Source organism: Nylanderia fulva, unplaced genomic scaffold (genome assembly GCF_048542155.1).
Source record: "Nylanderia fulva isolate GAGA-0341 unplaced genomic scaffold, ASM4854215v1 Scaffold6, whole genome shotgun sequence".
NCBI classification, from domain to species: Eukaryota; Metazoa; Arthropoda; class Insecta; order Hymenoptera; family Formicidae; genus Nylanderia; species Nylanderia fulva.
The window spans coordinates 2,473,298-2,493,070 of record NW_028190698.1 but is presented as its reverse complement, the minus strand read 5'-3'; the positions used below and the strand labels follow the sequence as shown (position 1 = coordinate 2,493,070).

General features: G+C 31.9%; 2 protein-coding genes across 7 annotated transcripts; both read right to left on the bottom strand.

The window, feature by feature from the left end:
- Positions 1 to 187: 187 nt before the first annotated feature.
- LOC114942835 (E3 ubiquitin-protein ligase RNF34) lies at positions 188 to 4,945 on the bottom strand. 5 transcript variants are annotated; one of them, XM_029318288.2, is made up of 7 exons: positions 4,865 to 4,945; positions 4,650 to 4,738; positions 4,020 to 4,212; positions 3,518 to 3,623; positions 2,673 to 3,048; positions 1,848 to 2,028; positions 188 to 1,736 (listed from the first exon to the last, which is right to left on the bottom strand). In XM_029318288.2, the coding sequence occupies exons 1-7, from the start codon at positions 4,878 to 4,880 to the stop codon at positions 1,561 to 1,563; spliced, it is 1,137 nt and encodes a 378-aa protein (XP_029174121.1). In that variant the 5' UTR covers positions 4,881 to 4,945; the 3' UTR covers positions 188 to 1,560. The 5 variants fall into 5 exon arrangements, with proteins under 5 accessions (XP_029174121.1, XP_029174125.1, XP_029174152.1 ...); XM_029318292.2 differs by having other exon boundaries at positions 4,861 to 4,925; XM_029318319.2 differs by lacking the exon at positions 4,865 to 4,945 and adding an exon at positions 4,810 to 4,845.
- A 1,640-nt stretch (positions 4,946 to 6,585) lies between these two features.
- Positions 6,586 to 19,752, bottom strand: LOC114942806 (uncharacterized). Of its 2 annotated transcripts, none has more exons than XM_029318249.2 (5): positions 18,783 to 19,752; positions 9,039 to 9,316; positions 8,101 to 8,440; positions 7,497 to 7,634; positions 6,586 to 7,304 (listed from the first exon to the last, which is right to left on the bottom strand). In XM_029318249.2, the coding sequence occupies exons 2-5, from the start codon at positions 9,295 to 9,297 to the stop codon at positions 7,175 to 7,177; spliced, it is 867 nt and encodes a 288-aa protein (XP_029174082.1). In that variant the 5' UTR covers positions 9,298 to 9,316; positions 18,783 to 19,752; the 3' UTR covers positions 6,586 to 7,174. The 2 variants fall into 2 exon arrangements, with proteins under 2 accessions (XP_029174082.1, XP_029174091.1); XM_029318258.2 differs by having other exon boundaries at positions 9,039 to 9,313.
- Positions 19,753 to 19,773: the final 21 nt, after the last annotated feature.

The following is a 19,773-nucleotide window of genomic DNA, read 5'->3' as shown; positions in this document are numbered from 1 at the left end:
ATTATTATTTCTCTTTTTTTCCTCTTTAACTTATTTATAATTTTGTCTTTTGAATTTAAATATTGTATTTAAATATTGCATAAAATAGAGAAAAGCTTTTAAAGATTGGCAAAATAGAAGGATACAATTAAGAATTTTAACTATATTCCAAAAGAATCACTATTCTAAAAATTTAATATTTTACATCTAGAATTCATCTACAATTTATTTTCATAAAAAAGATACACTGTACAATACAGAATTTACAAAATTTCCGGAATCACAGTGTGCTGTCAAATTACCTCGGAAAATCTGCACAACTCTGTAATATAAAAACTTTCTTTCTTCCTAATATTTCGAAAATTCATTCGCAATATAATATATACCCTAATATATTAAGATAATATACATATTTAGACATTTATTTCAAAATATAATCGATTTCTTCTATTCTATCCTCTATTCTAGATTTTTCCTTTTTGTAACATCATAAAGGCCATTGCACGTAAAAAAGTTTTAGTCGTAACTGTAAAATTTAAACAAATCGACCAATCACAGCGAGTAGTAACGTTTACTGCTTACGTTTTACAATTACAATTTACATACGTTTTACAGTTACAACCAAAATATTTTTACTTGTAATGGCCTTAAGTAAGGATACTTTTATTATGCTGTTCTCCTATTGCTCACATTTGTCATGTAACATTTTAAAGTAAAAAAACGAAAGACAGCTCACATAATGATATTTTTATCTTGCGTAAGCAATAGAAGAACAGATTAAAAGAAAATTATAGAATAGAGGAATCTCTCTTTCGATCATAGACATAAATAGACTAATTATTCTCTACATTAAAAAAAATTAAATATTCCCTTTAATTTAAGGACTAGGTAAAAAAAAAAAAAAAAAGACTAAAAGATGTACTTGCACAGTAATTATAGAATAGAGGAATCTCTCTTTCGTTCGTAGACATAATATAAATAGACCAATTGTTCTCTATATTTAAAAAAAATTAAATATTTCCTTTAATTTAAGGACTAACAATAAGTAAAAAAAAAAAAAAAAAGAATAAAATATGTATTTGCGCAGTAACTTCTAGCAAAATTACAATTTGACATTGATATAACTGAAGTCAATTCTAACAAGCTTGATTTTTTTTCATTAACTTTTAGCTATATTCTCCTTTTATCTGTTCCTTACACCAATTCTGAGTCTATTTATACTATGTCTACAGTATCCAACAATACTAGAATAGAAAAAATCGATTGTATACTGGTTTCCGCCTCGGAAAAGAACTAAATTTCAGATGGCGAGAGGATATGTAATGAATCCATCTGAATTTAATAAAAATACGGACTGTCGCGCATCTAAAACGTCTCGTCTATATTACATATGATTTGTCATTAATCACCAAAGTGAACCGATAGATTTATCATGCAAGAGCTTGGTGTTTCATAAATCGATTCCTTGTCGTAGATTGATTCAATAATAGTCGTGAAATCAATCTATTTGATGTGACAAATGATGCTCGAGATAATAAAGATCTTAACTGCATGTTGCTATACTCTCTGCTCGTTGCCTCATTAGGCTTTGAAGAAGCGCACAACACGGACGACGTACTGCTTGCATATCGGACATTCGGACATTTGTTTACCGCAGTTTATGCAGCAGGCCATATGACCGCATTCTAAAATCACGCATTCGATCGGAGCGTCCCAGCAAATTTTGCACAGTTCCTCTTCACTGAGTTTTTCAACATCTACAAAAATTTATTCATAATAGTGTAAAGTGTTTCTCAAAGTAACACAAAACACATATATAATTATACATAAATTACACTTATTAATAATCTAATATATTTGATTCTTACCTTGTCTAGATTGTGTGTACTCCTGCCACAATCTGGACACTCTGTTCAATAACTCTTGCCTTTCTAAGCAACCTTTGTAATCTACGCGATTTGTACTCAACAGATTTTTTAATTGTTTAACATTTAGATACTCTAATTCCGACGCCTCCTTTATATCCGACAGTTGTACTTTATCCGACCACTGCAAGAAAAAAAAAACAGAATTATAAAATATATTGATACGTATGAAATGGTTGCATTTAGTGGAAAAACTGCTTTACAACTGTTGTAAAATTCGTGAATCTACTGTGTTTCTTTCTATTTTCAAAAATAGGTGCTACCCAATATTTTTTCTTCTTATATGTCTTCTTTTTCTTTTTTAAAAGAAGCATTATAGCAGCTGCAACCGCGATGCGTCGTCTCCTAATTTCTGCTACAACTGCAAATACCACTGTATGTCTATATTGTTCTATATTGTATTGATTATTATAATCCATTTTTATACGCGGAAAGAGAACAGAACAGAACGGAGCAATCAAAAAACAAATTTTTGCTTTTTAACGCTGTTTTGTATTGTGGTAGTGGGAGTAATATGCTAGCTTTTCTTCGCTCCATGAAAAGGAGGACATAGCAAACAGTTTTTCAACACTGCTTTACATTGCGGTAAAGTGGGGGTAATACGCCAGCTTTTCTTAGCTCCATGAAATTGCACCTTTAATTGGTGCATGCTTTCAGCTAAGATCAAGAGCATACCAATCAGATTCACAAATTTTACAACAGTTGCAAAGCTGCTTTTTTTGCTGAATGCAGCCAATGTCATCGATTATTAAATATTGTCTATCGTACCATGGGAATTTCTGTAACCATATCCGATTTTTTTTCTTCGTTCGACGCTTCAGAAATTTCCTCATGTTCGGTAATTAACGGTTCTGCTGCATTATTGGGTTCGACTGGACTGCTGTCGGTTTCCGAAATTTCCTGTATCTCAACTCTTGTATCGTTACTACTACTTTTCGTCGGTCCCTCCTCGGGTGATTCGCTATCGCTAAGTGGCACGCTAATAATCGGACTGCTATGACTACTCTCACTTGCCTCTTCCGCCATTTCGACGTCTTCGCTTCTTGCTGGTGCTTGTGCCTGCTCGTCCTCATGCATTTCATCATTTGCAGTACTGACATTTGGAAGATTTTCTGGTCTGTCGAAGGAGGGATATACTCTAGAACTGTAAACAAGCGTATTATTTTAAAATATTATCTCGTAAAATGTGTTTAAATTTATTCGAGACTTTTATAGAAAACTGAAAAATATTTTTGTCATTCTCTTTTGTGAAATTAATAATAAAGTAGTCGTGAAAACTGAAACTATGAATGCTTAATATAAACATATACTATAGATCTTTTCTATACAATTTTTTTTTATATATATCTATTAGACTATGTTGTAATATTTTGTAATATTTAACTATTTACCAATAGGAATTGATACCAATAGGATTTATTTACGTGAAAAAATTATATCACAAATATAAAAATTACTTATGTATCGAGAGATGAGTGTTTAAAAATGTTTAAGAAAAACAATATGATGCTTAAAAGATGATTCAAGAAAGTTTTCATTACTCAAAAAAAATTTAGCCCTCAAACAGTTAAGTGTCAGTACTTTTACATGCTGCTATGTAAAATGTGACATACAATTGCTCTTCAGCAGCGTTTTGCGTCCTTGTACTATAGTCAGTACTAGAGCAAGGGTCAGTTCCGTTAGCAAAGAGCATTAGTAAATGTACCAAGTCTTCTTTCTCTGAAAAATCAAAGTATGGTCTGTGAAACTCTCCATCATAGCGCATGTTCAATTTTCATTTCAATGAAAAAATTCTATATATAATACTTAATACTACACATGCATTTGTATAAATTCAAAGTATATTAAAATTTGAACTTAATCTTGCAAAAAACTTTACATATTATATTCATAGAAACAAAAAGAAAAAGATTTAATAAGTACATTAACAAACGTTTATGATAAATTTATATCTCCACAAGTTATTTACATTCAAATTTTAAATAGACCATACTACATTTAAGAGAAATCTGTTTATAGATCTCTAATTCAAAGAATTTTTCATAAGTTAGTGTTTATTAAAAGGATATATTATATACACAGACCTATGTCAACAGATTTTATTAGCGCACATACCAACACATCCCTTGATAGAGACCTTCTTTGCCACAAGATACTGTCGTAAATCCTTGCAGCGCATCTGCCTGATCTGATTCCTCACAAGTGGCCTCCTCGATAGTATTCCACAGCTCTCGCAGGTAAACACCTTGTCCAGTCGTTTGATCACGCATTCCGAGCAGAAGTGCCTCAGGCAATCTGCACACTGTTTCTGCAAATATATTATACAAATAATACAGGGAGAAGTTCAAGTGTCATATGGTAATACATTTTTATTTTCGCAAAGCAGAGAACTATGACCTGATTCGAAGCTGCAAAAAGCTTCTGGAAGTGTCAATGTTTAAAGATATTTAAACATTGACATTTCCAGAAAGTGGATCTTTGAATTAGGTCACAATTCTCCGCTGGAAAAATAAAAATTACATACAACACTCAAACTTCTAACTGACAACAAGTAATTTAGCAGGGATAAAGGATTGATATTCGCGATGACATTTATCGAAGGGAATGTCCTCCAAGTCCTACTCTACGCGCAGTTGGACGAATCATCGCGTCTCACAGCAGGGTTTCTCCTCAGGTTAAGTTAAGCGGAGCGGAAGGAAACCACAGGAGACACTTCGGAAGGAGAGACTTCGCTTTCGCACTCACTTTTCTCTTGAACAAATTGAACTTCGCACTGCACGCCTCGCAAGCCATCGCCTCGTTGGAGGGATCCCCGGAGCCGCCCGTTCGTCGGCCTGAAAAACAAAAGCAAGTCGCAGAGACGCGTCGTGAGATTACGGAGCGACAAGAATAATAAACGTCATACGATATTACATCCTACGTAAAATCTACGATAGAGAATGAATGCTATACACACGCACGTCGTAGAGGCGACATAATAGGGAGCGTAACCTTTTTTTTCCTCTTTAATTAATCGATATAGAGAGACTATCGGTGCACTGTTATCGGTCCAGTATGGCCGACGACGACGATGACGAAGTCGGGAAACGAAAGCGCCGATCGGTGAGGAATGTTCCTGCACGTCGTCCTCGTTTCGCGCGCCTTTTCTTCTTCTTTTTCTTCTTCTTCTTTTTCTTCTTCTTCTTCTTCTTCTTCCTTCTCTTCTTCTACTCTTCTTTTTCGCGCTGCGTTTTTATTCTCGCGATAGAGGGGAGAAATTTTGAACGTCATCGCACATCGAACTAATATATGATGTCATATATGTCATATGACATATATATAGTTTCGCCGATCCTCGCGGGAGACTTTATGCCCCTGCCGCGATAACATCTTTTTTTTTTATCATCATTTACATAAGTTTTATATCACCGACGAGGTATCAAGGCGGTTTTATATTACGTATATATCGAGAATATCGATATACGATATTATCGATTTAGATACGGGCGGGACTATATATCGATATATACGAGATTAGATTTGAATTTCAAAATTCAAATTAGCGCCATTCCGCGAAAATTTAATTATTAATTTATTTCGCATTATATATATATATATATATATATAAATATATACATATTTCTTGTGAGTTTTATTGATGCAAGATTCAAGTATCTTTGAGTAAACTATTTGAATTCAGGCGAATTACACATCTTTTATCGATTGAGTGTAATGTGTGTTTTTCGAATATGTATATTATTAATATAAGTGCGCGCTACGCACGTGTGTCATTGTTCTTGTTTAATGATTTTAATTAATTGTATTAATTTTATTTTGACAGTTATTAAATTAAATAACTGTTAACTCTCGCGATGACAGTCGCTCGATGATAAGAATATAACGCGAATATATATATATATATATATATATATATATATATATATGTATATATGTATGTATGTATGTATATATAAATAATTAAATTTATTATTCTATGTACAAAATGTGAATACATATAATTTTAATTCCCGATTTTTTATTATGTACATATAATTTTAATTTCCGAATTTTTATTATGTAATACACAATTTTAATTCACCGAATTTCTATATTTCTATATTTTTTGAGAGAAGATTATTTATTCGATCTTTGTATGTATATTTTATGTATAATATAATTTTTGTACGAATAAATTGTGTAAAGTTTAATCAAAAACATTTCTTAAAAAATGCATTTTATTGCATATAATTATTACTCATATTTTATGTATTGTTTTTCGCGTGAGATAATTTCGTAAATAATTCGTTTACCTTTCTGTATAAAAAATGCTGTAAAGGTAGGTCGAATAAACAATTATTACAATATATCACACACAATGCTGATACATATACTATATTTATTATGGCAGCATGGCATTGTGTTCTGAAATTATCGAACACGATTTATGTTTCTCTCGTGAGAATACTTTACATAATATACATATATCATTATTCGGTTAAAAATCTCACGAAGAAAAATTAAACTATTAAAAAAATATTAAAAAAATTAGATTGTATAAAAAATTCTGACAAAATTAAAAAATTATAACAGAGAAAAAATCGCAATTATTTCTAACTAATAATTCGTACAAAAAATTGAATTCCTAATGACGATATATGTACAGTGGCTCCCGAAATATAGAGAAAAGAAATCAAGAGTGATAAATAAATAAAATAAATTAAATTATAATTATAACTCGAGAGAAAATCTAATATTATTTAATTTTTTACTCATCCCTGTATGTTATCACACATGATCGCGCAATACTGATACTTTCTTATCCATTCCCGTATCTCTGTAATTATATATTACAAAAATCGTATACACGCACGCACACACACATACACACAATTAAATATAATTAATAAATCAATAAAATTATTCTTATACTGTACAATTAAATATATAAAACATCGATCTCGTTTTACAACGTCGATGACTATATAGCCAAACTTTTGGCAGTTTCTCGTATTCGGATGATATTATAGGTATATACATATATGTAATATATTATACCTATACATGTATATGATATCTCGGTCGAGAACTCGACTTATCACTGTGTCATAGTTACATAATAATGGTAATCTCGTATTAACATTATTATACTTATTTGTTGTTAAGCTTTTTCTTATCTATATATTTCAATTTACTATTATGCGGAAATTTTCTTTTAATAGAAACTTTTGAAGTGAATATTTCATCAACGTAATGTAACCTTGGAACCTGAGACTTTTCTTCATCCTCTCTTTCTACATCGGATGGATGGTATTCTTCATACTTCGTTCCGATATCCTTGTCAAAGGTTCTTCATCGAGTTCGTTCGAAATTTGATTCCAGTGCTCATCCTCTTCGTCTTCTTCATCGTGCATCGAATCTTGCCTGAAGAATAATTGAAATTTTTTCATTTGTATAATAAAAATTTATAATACGTTTATAATTATGTACATCTGTATAAAAAGAAAATGCGACTTAAATTAATTAATTCCGTGCATCTCTATGCATCAAGTCATTTTATGAATTTTTTGAAGCTGCTGTAAATTTAAAATAAAAAATTACAATAATAATACTAACTGATATTTGTTGGTGGAGGGTAGAAATAAGGATTTCGGACAATCCTTAAAATAGGGCCAGCACTCGCCGTGAAATTTCCCGCGATTTTCTGCCTCGACGTATTCCTTGAGGAGACTTGAGAACGGCGATCGGCTGGCACTAGAAATAAATTTCGCAATTTTATTCAATATTTTTCTACATAACACATTTTTTATAAACTATATTTATTTTACAGTAATTAATTTATTATTCGTACACAGAGAGAATTTTCTCTAAAAATTTACCCTGAAAATCATGATAATTGTGAGATAATATGGTATTAAAAAGAATTTCTCTGATTAAATGTTTACCACAATAAAAAATATTAATATATATAAATAGTAAAATTAATCGAACATATTTTATATCTTATTGTTGTAGATTTTAATATTTTTATTGTGATATAAATATTTAATCGGAGAAACCCTTATTAAAATTCTTCCAATAACATATATTGTCCCACGATTACCATGATTTTCAGGGTATAAAGTCTAACAATAAGAGAAAATGTTCTCTGTGTATAAAATAAAATTTGTATTTCATAACAATTTTTCTCGAAAAATTCGCACAAATTGAATTGACTTACGTGAAGAACAGCTTCAGCATCTCGCCGATCAGGCCAAAGTTGTTCAGATGGTGACCCTGGACCTCGCAGATCGCCCTCAACAGGCAGGCTTTCCCGTTCATCCCCAAGGTGCTCAGCATGTCCTCGGCGGTGACGTAGAGCAGGGCTCGTTCGCCGCCGTGGAAGGCGTTTTTCGGCATTTCCGCCACGTCCCGCTTGTGTAATCTGCGTTTGATGAAGGCCGCGATAAAATCCGCCATCATCATGCCGGCCTGACGGCTGTTTAGCTTCCTGTCAAAGCTGGCCGGAAGAGCGCCGTATGGGTTCTCGTTGTCTGTCAAGCCCAGCTTGTCGAAGTCGACTGAACAAAATTCAGAATTCTGTCAATCGTGATTGGAAATCATGTTTAGATAATTATTCAATGTTTAAGTTAAGAGCTAAAAGTAGAACATTTTTTCTCCGATCACATCCTTTTTATTCTTAAAGAAGGAAGAGGAAATATTTAAAGAAGTAGACTTTAATTGGATGGAATTTTAATGCAGCTCCTAATTATAATTAAAACAAAATAGAGTCTGGTATTATTTCTTTGTACAGTTTTTTTATAAATAAATTAATTTTTAATGTAAAACAACTATGGGCGTTCGCAAGATTTTTTCTACGAGGGGTATAATTACATTTTTTCTTGTTTTGAATTTTTTTAAATTTAATTCTTTATTATTTTCATTTTTAATATTAAATACGCAAATAAATTCCAGTATTTATTCAACAGGAAAACAAATGCTTAATTTTCTTACTGATTCAAAGAGGCCCCTCTTGCTCTCCCTATGGACACCCATAAAAATAACCATTGGCAATTAATCATCGATCATCGAGTCGTGTCACAAATTTAATTTTTCCTCTTTGCGGCTTTGTACGAGATTCCGAGAAAACGAATCGTGATGATGAATAGACGGACTCACTCGTGAACGGCAGACTGATGGTCATGTTGCTGAGGAAACCGTAAGGAGGATGTCTGACGAAGGGCAACGCCAAGGTCGGCGTGATCGTCATAATCGTGCCAGGTGGAAGCGCGATCCGTCCGTCGTTCGTGAACCAGAAGACCCTCTTCTGCCTGTGATGCGGTTCATTGGAGGCCTCTTCGTTTTTCTCCACATTTTTCCCGGAGGTTTCTCTCAGCAGGGCCAGACCGAGTAGCAGCAAAAGTCCTCTTCGCGTCATCTTGTCGTCCGAGCAGCTGCTGATAACAGTTATAGCAAATAATTGTCAGGTATGAATATGAAAAAATAGAAAATAATTAAGATTCCTGCGTCGAAAGGTTCCTTTTGCCCTATACGCTTTGCAGAAAAAGGTACAGCAAAATTCAACCGCAGAGAAGGTAGTTAATTGGTGTTTTAAAGGTATAGGTGTTTACCGTAGAGAGAGATGTTTTTCACGGCTTTGCAGATTGTAGACCGCGCGCGGATTAGATTAATGGTCTTATTTACGAATACCCCGTAATTCTGTCGTCTTCCTAATGACGCGCCGGCGTCATTTCATTCAAGTAGGCCGCACGACAGATCCCGCGGAATTATTTGCGATAAATCGCAACGCGTATATCGCACTCGCGCGAGACTTACGGTACCCACGTTACTGGATCTTCTTGCGCGGTAAAACGTCTCTCCATTCGCACATGGGGAGGGAAAAAAAATTGTTCTCCGACAGATATCGCCGATGGATTTTGTCGTCGTCGTGTCGATTAATATCCTGTTCGCGTGCGAGAACATTTTCGCCTGATTGATATTCCGGACGAGTGCGTCTGGTCGCCGGAGTTCAGCCAATTCGGCCAATTAGAAACTTCATTTGTGGGTAAGGAGGCTAGATCGGAATTCTTTTCGGGATAATGGGGCTATTTCTTCGCACACTCTTCTTTATTCCGTCTGATGAATATATATCTAAGTATTTTAATGACATTTTTTTAATCAATTTTATATTACGCGCTCCCAGGTAGAACGGAAAACTTATAATGACATTGCTGATGACGTTACTTAAAATTAATTTTGAAAAATCAATTTTTATATATTATAATTATTTGTTTATTCTATTGTTTACACATTCCAACAATATCTATACTCTTCTTTATTCCGTCTGATAAATATATATATAAGTATTTTAATGACATTTTTTTAATCAATTTTATATTACGCGCTCCCAGGTAGAACGGAAAACTTATAATGACATTGCTGATGACGTTACTTAAAATTAATTTTTTTATATTATAATTATTTCTTTATTCTATTGTTTACACATTCCAACAATATTCAAGCAAGATAATTTTTTTGAAAATTATATAAAGCGACTGTCTTATATTAGGAAGCTTCAATTATTTTTGTTTAGATAAGTTTTACATAATGAATAAAATCATGATGACGTGACTTAAAATTCATTCTTCATATTCAAGCAACTTAAAATTGTTTGAAAATTATATAAAGCGATTATCTACCATATATGATTCCTTTGGTCATCGTTAAATTATTTTCGTCCAGATAAGTTTTACGTGATGAATAAAATCATGATGATGTCATTATGAGTTTTATCTTTTATTTGGGTTGATGGGTACTGAAAATTAAAAATTAAAACATACTCGACAGACAGGGCTAAATTGCTTCGTTTTCATTACAATAAAAACGCGTCTTGATCGCGTGTCTCGACGGATCTTTTTTTCTCCCCTTCGCGATACGAAGAAAACACACATCTCGTGTCTCCCTACTTACGCGATTACCGGGTTCACTAGGCTTTGGCCGATTCCGTACCTTTTTGATCGATGTAACAGTATATACAAACTGTAAAACCCCACGTGGGATAAGGGGGAATCAGGCGACTGGGACTTCAACCCAGAAAAACTCGATTTGTCGTTCGTCCGTATATAGGTACACATATCTGACGTGTCACGTTATCGTATACCGTTTGCTTCTCGAATCGCGATAACCCCGCGATCCGAATCACCCGAGCACAAATATATATTGATCGTAAATTAAAATTATTCTCCTCTTTAATGAATTTTTCACGATTGAAAAGTGTGCATTATACTTTCATTAAAAAAATAATAATTTATCATATCTAAAATAAAATAAATAATTTATAGCATATATATTTTCATCTATTTCCGAATATAATATATATAATAACTATTCCCCTCTTTAATTAATTTTTTACAAGTGAAAAGTGTACATTATACTTTTATTTAAAAATATATAAATTAATAATAATTAATTGTATCTAGAATAAAATAATTTATATACGTATTGCAAATAATTTATTGCACATATATTTTCATCTATTTCCGAATATAATATATAAATTAAAAATGAAAACACTTAAAACGCGACAAAAATGCATACAAAAATGAAAAATTAAAATAAATTAAAAAAAATAACTATACAAAATAAATAAGCAGGATCCACAGTTATTGGGAAAAAATTAAAATACATAAATAGATAACTAGAAAAATAAGTAAAATAGAATAAAATATAAAAATAGAATAAGTAAACAAAATAAATTATAAAAATAATTCTGCTTATTAGTTTATGTTTGGAGAATAAAAAGTTATCAAGCAGCCTAATAAATACGCGACATTTGTCACGATTAATTTTTTCGATTGTTATTAATACAATTTCCTATATACCACACATATATAAATTAGACTACATCAATATTTGTCCACGAAAAAAAATGCAACTTAATCGGACAACTCTACACTTGCGGCCTAAATTTTTGACAGTTCACGACAAGAGGATCCTCTCCACATCCATTACAACCGATTTAAATACACACATCAATGTAACGTACCGCGTTTTATGAACTTGCCCCCGAAATTTGGCCACATTTAACCCGATTCGTGGCCGGAATCTCGAACGCCGACCGGTATCATATCCGAAATGTATATATATATATTTTCTGCGAAGTAGCCTCCTCGAGAATTCAGCGGAAACTAACGTAACCGAACGTCGATTTGATCTAGATCGTCGGCGAACCGGCGGCCCACATCGTCATCCGACACGGCGAGAGTGAAGTTCGGTAAAGAGGAAAGAGGAAGTAATTCTTGAGGAGAGTTAGGAGGCCGACCGCTAAGTGCACACATATATATATATATGTAGGCATTTTGATATGCAGGCGGTGTCGTCCACGCGAGGAGAACGAATTATATTCTCGGCCATGACGGCGCCTCGGAGTTGCCGCATGCACCTGTAATTAGGTTCCGGTCCTCGCGATATGTGTATATATATACATATGTATCGACCGCGATACCGCACGCATTTTTCGACGGAACACCGTTAGCTCCCGCTACGAAAAACCGGGTCGTCTTTAAGGTGGTTCCTCATCATCCCCGACCGCTTTTTACCGGTTCAAGAGATTCGGATGCGTCTTTTATTCGGATGAGACGACGGGACCCAGGTAGATAAATCATCACATCATCGCATGATTTTATTCATCAAAAGTTACCTGCGGAAAAATAATTTAAGAATGACAAAACGAATCATAGATTTAAATCCCCCTAATGTAATATAAAAGGAATTGCTTTATTATATAATTTTTAAACAATTATGTTGCTTGAATATTGTTAGTAATATGTGTAAACAATAACATAAATAAATAATTGTAATATATAAAAATTGTTCTCACGACGTCGTCATGATTTTATTCATTACTTTACTAAAAGTTACCTAGAGAAAAATGATTAAAAAAAGATTTAAAAATGACAAGATGAATCATAGATTTAAATCCCCCTAATATAATTGCTTTATATAATTTTCACAAAATTTATGTTGCTTGAATATATTGTTAAAATATGCGTAAACAATAAAATAAATTAATAATTGTAATATATAAATATTGTTTTCCAAAATCACTTTTAAGTGACGTCATCATGATTTTATTCATTACTTAAGTTATCTGGGGAAAATGATTAAAAAATGATTTAAAAGTGACAAGAGGAATCAGATTTTAATCCTCCTAATATTATATAATTGTTATAATTTTCAAAAAAATTATGTTGCTTGAATATTATTAGAATATGTGTGAATAAATAAATAATTGTAATATATGTATATAAAAATTGTTTTTCAAAATCACTTTTAAGTCTTCTGACAATGAGTTTTATATTCTACCTGGGGATGTTCGACGCGATAGCGTTTGTCGAGTCTGGTAGCTCATTCAAAGTTAAATGTCACAAAATATTATATGTCTATTAATTATCCTTTTAAAATTGTTTATGATCAGAATTAATTTTATTTAAGCCGGAAGCTATTTTTAAAAAATTTGATAGAAAAATATTAGAAAATCGACAATATTTGAATTATTATTTAATTAGGCTTTATTTAAGAATATATAAATAAATGAGGAAAATTTTCATTTTGCATAGAGCATTCCTTAAACACCGCATATCTTATACATTTCTTTTCTTTTTAATTGAACGGAATTTTTTACATTATTCATTGAAAAGAGATTTACTACTATTATTTAACGTTATAAAATTTCATTTATATTTTTTCGCGTTTCAAAAGAAAGACACGATCAATACATCATCTTATCTTATCGTCCTATTAATTTTTCCTCGGTTAAATATCTTTAGTCAAGAATCTTTGGTGCCTAAAATCGTTTCGCGGTTGAATTGCGCGACGAGCCAATTTCGATGAATAAAAACACGTGTTACGTCGTGTTTTGCTTCGGACGCATGCTGCAACTTATATATACACATCCATACAGATGTATGCATTTTACATTCCTTCGCATCAAAATGTAACAAATTCCTGACCTAGTGCCCGCGCTTAACGGTATAATACCCCGTATTAAAGAATTGCGCTCTCAATGATTTTTGCGAAAAAAAAAGATAAAATTATCCATCTACATTCCAAATTCATTCATTTATTGTTCAATACAAATTCTCTTGTCAAATCAAGCGGCGGAATATTTGTTTTCCGAATTAATCCTCGATCATATATATATATATATTTTCTCGATCATATACAGGTATATATACCCGGGAAATGTAAAATAAAGGAATAAAAAGACGACGTCCGAGATGATATCCGCGAATAGATTTACTCGCTCGATTAGTAACCGAAATGATTTATTTTCAGATTATGACCTCCGAGAGATTGCCACGATCAAGTGCCAAGTGCACGATAGAAACGCCTCGTCGAATAAATTAATTTACGTCGAATAAATTTATTTAATGTGCGCGCGTAGCCAGGTGTGACGAGGACTAATTATCGCGCGGTCGTAATCAACTACATACTTTCTAATTGTATGCGACACGTGCGGATGTTTAGTTCATGAACGAACAATTAAAAACTGAGTTGTAATAATTACATACTCTGTAACAAAAAGAAGAATATATATATATATATTGTATATATATAGATATTATTTTTATTATTCTTATAATAGAACCGAAAAATTAGATTGAAAGAGTTGGATTAATTTTGACCGCTTTTTACGACACACTTTTGGGTACATTAACCATGATTTAAGAACATTAGATTTTTAAGTGGAAGCGCATTTAAATATAGGGGCAGATTTGACAAATATACTATACAATTTTAAGTTTCTTCTAATTATAAGAGGGCATTAATTTCAAAAAATCTGCTACATTATTTTCACGAGACTTTTAGTAATGATACAACAATTAAATTTTTTAGATGGGAACGCATTTAAATATTGGGGCAGATTTGAAAAATTTAAAGATCACAATTTTGATTTTTTTTAAAGATAACAATAATATTAAAAAGATAAATATATATAGCAATATGTAAATATAAAATATAAAAATAAAATAATAATCTCAAAAAATCTGCTACAATATTTTCGTGAAACTTTTAGATATAATTAATAATAATAAAAAAATTAGATTAGGTAAAAACTCATTTAAATTGGGGAGGGCAAATTTGAGAAATTGAAATTTCACAATATTTTAATTTTCTTTTAAGAGGGTAATAATTTAAAAAAAAAATCTGCTATATTTTATTCCTTGACATGTAACGTGCAGTGTTACAGATTACAAATCGCTGATTTCTAGAGATTTATTGTGCATATCGTGATCGCTCTCCTCTCGTCCCCTTTCGACGTAATACAAACATTCCTTTCATAAGACGGCACGCACACGTTCATTAATGCGCAAACATGCACGAGATCGTGCTTCTGTAATCCGAGATTTGCCATATACATATATAATATATATAGCTATCATAGCGAAAGCGAACGTGGTGATTCGTGCAGCGAATGTGTCACATGTAAATTATGGTGATCCAGATGCGAATGCAAATGAGAATATAGGATGTGTGCAAAGCTTCTGTTTAAACTTTGTTCAAATAATATCATTATAATTATCACACGATCAGTGTTTGCTGTTATCTAAATAAAATTATATAGATAAAACTTTGGTGCCATTCTTTTATCTTTATATAGATATAATAAATATATATATATATATATATATATATATATATATCTGCATCTTAGATGAAAAAAAGTATTGGCTTTACTAAATTATCTAGAATAATTGCCAGATAATTTTGATTTAGAATCGTACTACATAAAAATACTTAAAGGTACAAATTTATAAATATGAATATACATATATTTTTATATCCCTTTTATAACTGTGTTTACATATAAGCAGATTTAAAAATTATTATCTAGATGAATTACCATATACATATAATTTTATCTTTTACCTAGATATATTTAAAACAAAATCATCTTCATTATTATCTAACGATATCATTCTTATCTAACAATAAGATTAATTTGCATACTTTTATCTCATCTTTATCTAGCTAATTTTAAAATCATCTAAGCACAACCCTGCATATGATATATACAAGATCAGATCTTTCTTTTACAAGACAAAAAAATTATAAATATAATTTGAATATTATTTATATGTATATATGTGCAAAAGATTATTTCGTCAAAAATAATGCTTATTCTTTCGATGTGGAAAATTAAGGAGAGCAATTATATATATATATATTAATTTTATATGCATAAATAAGAGAGATGTGCATTTAATTAATAAAATTTATACATACATATGTCTTTTCGAGCAATTAATTCTTTACTCGTTTGTGTAACTTATTACTATATTGCAAAATAATGAAGGATTCTAATTGAGGAAGAGTAATGAAGAAATCACACAAGAACGAATCAGTCAGAAATCGAGGTGAGTTAATTGTGAGAATAAGAATTGATAGCGGACTCGCGTTCTAGTGACAGGACGATCGTTATAAGGTCATAGTACGGATATCGCCTCGGGGGACACGACTAATGTAAGTTCAGATCCAGACTTGAAACCCGTCGGATGAGCTTATACTTATTAGTCGAACTGGCAGGAAAATCCGGATTTTCGAAAGAACCGCGAAATGCCGACGAGGTCTCGACACGTGACTTTATATAATATATAATGTTCTTTCGATAACGAATGCAAGTACCGTTCGCAAAGATAAATTTTTATTTATGTACTCACTAAATGCGCGATGCATGAACTTGTATTCGCGTCATTTACAAAATCTAAACATACGATTTAATATTTATTCCTCTCATATTTGTTTTCGTCGAGAAAAACAAGTTAATGATGAGGATCTTGAAATTTTAAAACTCTCAGACAAATTTTTAATGATGCAGAATCAGGATTGGGTAAGCTATGTAATGATTTTTTTAAACTAAGTTAAGTTCAAGTTAATTGCTTATAAAATTAATTTAGTTAAGTTAAAAGTTGTATGAACAAAAAATTAACTTAAAATTAATTGATGAAAGGCTCGTATAAATTAACGAAATTAAAAGAAATAAATATTGTAGGCCAACTAAACGAGCAAAATTACATAAGATATAAAGATTTATTAATAATTAAATTCTCATTCCATTAGAGAAACATTATACAACGTAAACGTTTTAAATTAAGTTAAAAATTAACTTAGTTAAAGTTAAGTTAATATTAAATTAGAATTTTGTTGGTTATTCTTTTAAAATTTATAATAACAAACAACAAAGAAATTTTGATTTTTATATAGAAATATATTTTTTTGATAATTACAATTGATGACAAATATGATTATAAAAATTAATAATACTTTATTTTAAAAATAATATTATAACTTATAAAAAAATAATAATATTCAGAGATAAACAAATTTAACTTAGAATAAAAGTTAATAAGTTTAAAATTAAAAATAACTAGTTGAAGTTAAAATTGTTTTTTTAACTTTTAACTAATTAACTAGTTATTATCTAACCTTGTGCAGAATTAATAAGTGGATCTCGTTTCTTCGTTAATGTTTTAGATTTTGTCGATAAAACGCTTTAATTCGTAGTCTCGGAAATAAATATAAGATTCTCCAGATAGAACATAAAACTCATAATGACCGCATCATAATTTTATTCATCAATTAAAAGTTGGCTGGACAAAAATGATTAAAAAATGATTTAGATTAAAGATGATAAAAGGAATCATATAGAAAGCTTCCTAATGTAAGATAATCGCTTTATATAATTTTCAAAAAATTATGTGGCTTGAATACTGTTAGAATATGTGTGAACAATAGAATAAATAATTGTAATATATAAAAATGTTTTCCCAAATAAATTTTAAGTGATGTCATCAGCGATGTTATTCGGGGTTTTTTGTGTACCTGCAGTGTTGTGCTTAGATAATTTTAAAATTAACTAGATAAAGATGAGATAAAAATATGTAAATTCAATTCATTTTAGATAAGATGAGGATGATTTTCTTTAAATATATTTAAATAAAAAATAAAAATTATTCTAAATAATTATATTAATTTCAGTAAAAAAAAAACACTTTTTCATATCTAAGATGCAGATATAGATAATACATATTTCTATTATCTATGTAAAGATAAGATGCCGCTAAAATTCTAACTAGATGATCATTTATATAATTTTATTGATCAGCAAACACTGTCTATCTGGGTCTGTGTTGCGGAAGGAGACGCGAAATTCTGTTTCGCGAGAGAGAGATGTTGCATAATGTGAGATCGATTCTTCTCGCAGAAGTGTTCTCCTAGAAGATGTATACGTTCATCGCGAAAGTATAAATGCGCCGACCGTTATGCTGCATCCAATGTGAATGGATGCTGCTAAATCGATGCTGCGCTCGGTAGTATAATCATAAACCTCACCGAAGTATATCATATTCCACTACACGTGCCTTAACCACGGAGATTAATCCGTTCGCTCGCTTCAACAAATCGTCCGGAGATCCACCTGTTCATTATCGACCGGCAACGCTTTTTTGAATTAAATCAACAACGAATTGAATGGACTAAAAAAATCGAACGGCGGAACGAAGAAAAAACTTGGAGGGATTAGCATGCAGAAGAAATAGTGTTTGATGCTCGACTAAGTCTGATTATTATCGTTATTATTGAAAAGAATTATCCAATGCTGTAAGAATATCAATAAAATAGCTACAACATGTTTAGAATAATTCTGATTTTTTTATAAAAACTAAATATTTTATTATAAATTTTTGATTGTATATATTGAATAAAATTTTATATATAATTATGAAAAATTCAGAAAGAAAAAAATGCAGTATTCAAATTGTTATAAATAAAATTAGAAAGAGGGATGAAGAGAGGCGCGGAAAGTCGATTAAATTCAAGATGACTGTGATTGATAAATTACCAATTAATAAATTTTCTTACCTTTATTCACAACAACAGGCGCGATGTTTCGCGACTTCGTGCAGCGGCTCGGATCGACGCCGGTGATATGTAGGGTAAATCTTGATACACACTGATTAACAGAGTTGATTAACAGTGTGCTGGCACACTACGCGTTGCGTGGATCTTCAGTTTTTCACGCGCGCATATTTCGTTCGTTTTTGTACTTAAAAAGTGTCCCTTTTTATCCGGGCATCGTCGGTCACAAAAATAGAGAGGAGGTTGGAAAAGGAGGAAGAGACAGAGAGAAAAAGAAAGAAAAAGTATAAAGATCGAGCCGATCTAGTTCTCGTTCCTTATTAACGCCCGTTCCGTTTCGTGCCTATCCGGAGAATGGATGGGCGGACGAATATCGAGATATCGAGATATCGCTGCTTCCCGCGACTCGCCCAGCCGATCATCTGTCACCTGTCATCGCACGCGGATGTCAATCGGCGCTTCATCCCGCCTTGGTCTCCTGCTCCGAGTCGGATCGGTTCGATATATTAGCACGATTAATTAATTTATTTAATGGAGAGTGGACAAAACTCGTCTCAATCCCCGTCTCTTTTCGCGCGCAACAAATGTCACGGGCAATTTTTTGGCGCGAATCGCAAGATTAAATATTTTATATATAGTCTCCGCACGTTTCTATCAATTTTTGAATGAATTTATATTTTAATTACGACAGATGCTGTATCACGTTATTTTCATCTTACATCTCGAATCTGTTTGGAGAGCACTTTGTCGAGAATACGACGTCCACTGCCGAAATTTCGTTATTTTTCTCGCGAGCGATACGCGACGTCGGTCCGAATATTTTCCTCTCGTAACATCGCGCGTTCTCGAAAAATCAACTCTGAACGTAGCTTTTCGACTCTTCGCGCTTTTCGCGAAACATCAAACGTGCGTGGCGCGCCGGATTCGGTTGCGTGCGCACGCAAAGAGCTGTGTCAGTCGCTCGCGCGCACGTTCGCCGACTTTTTCAGACTGA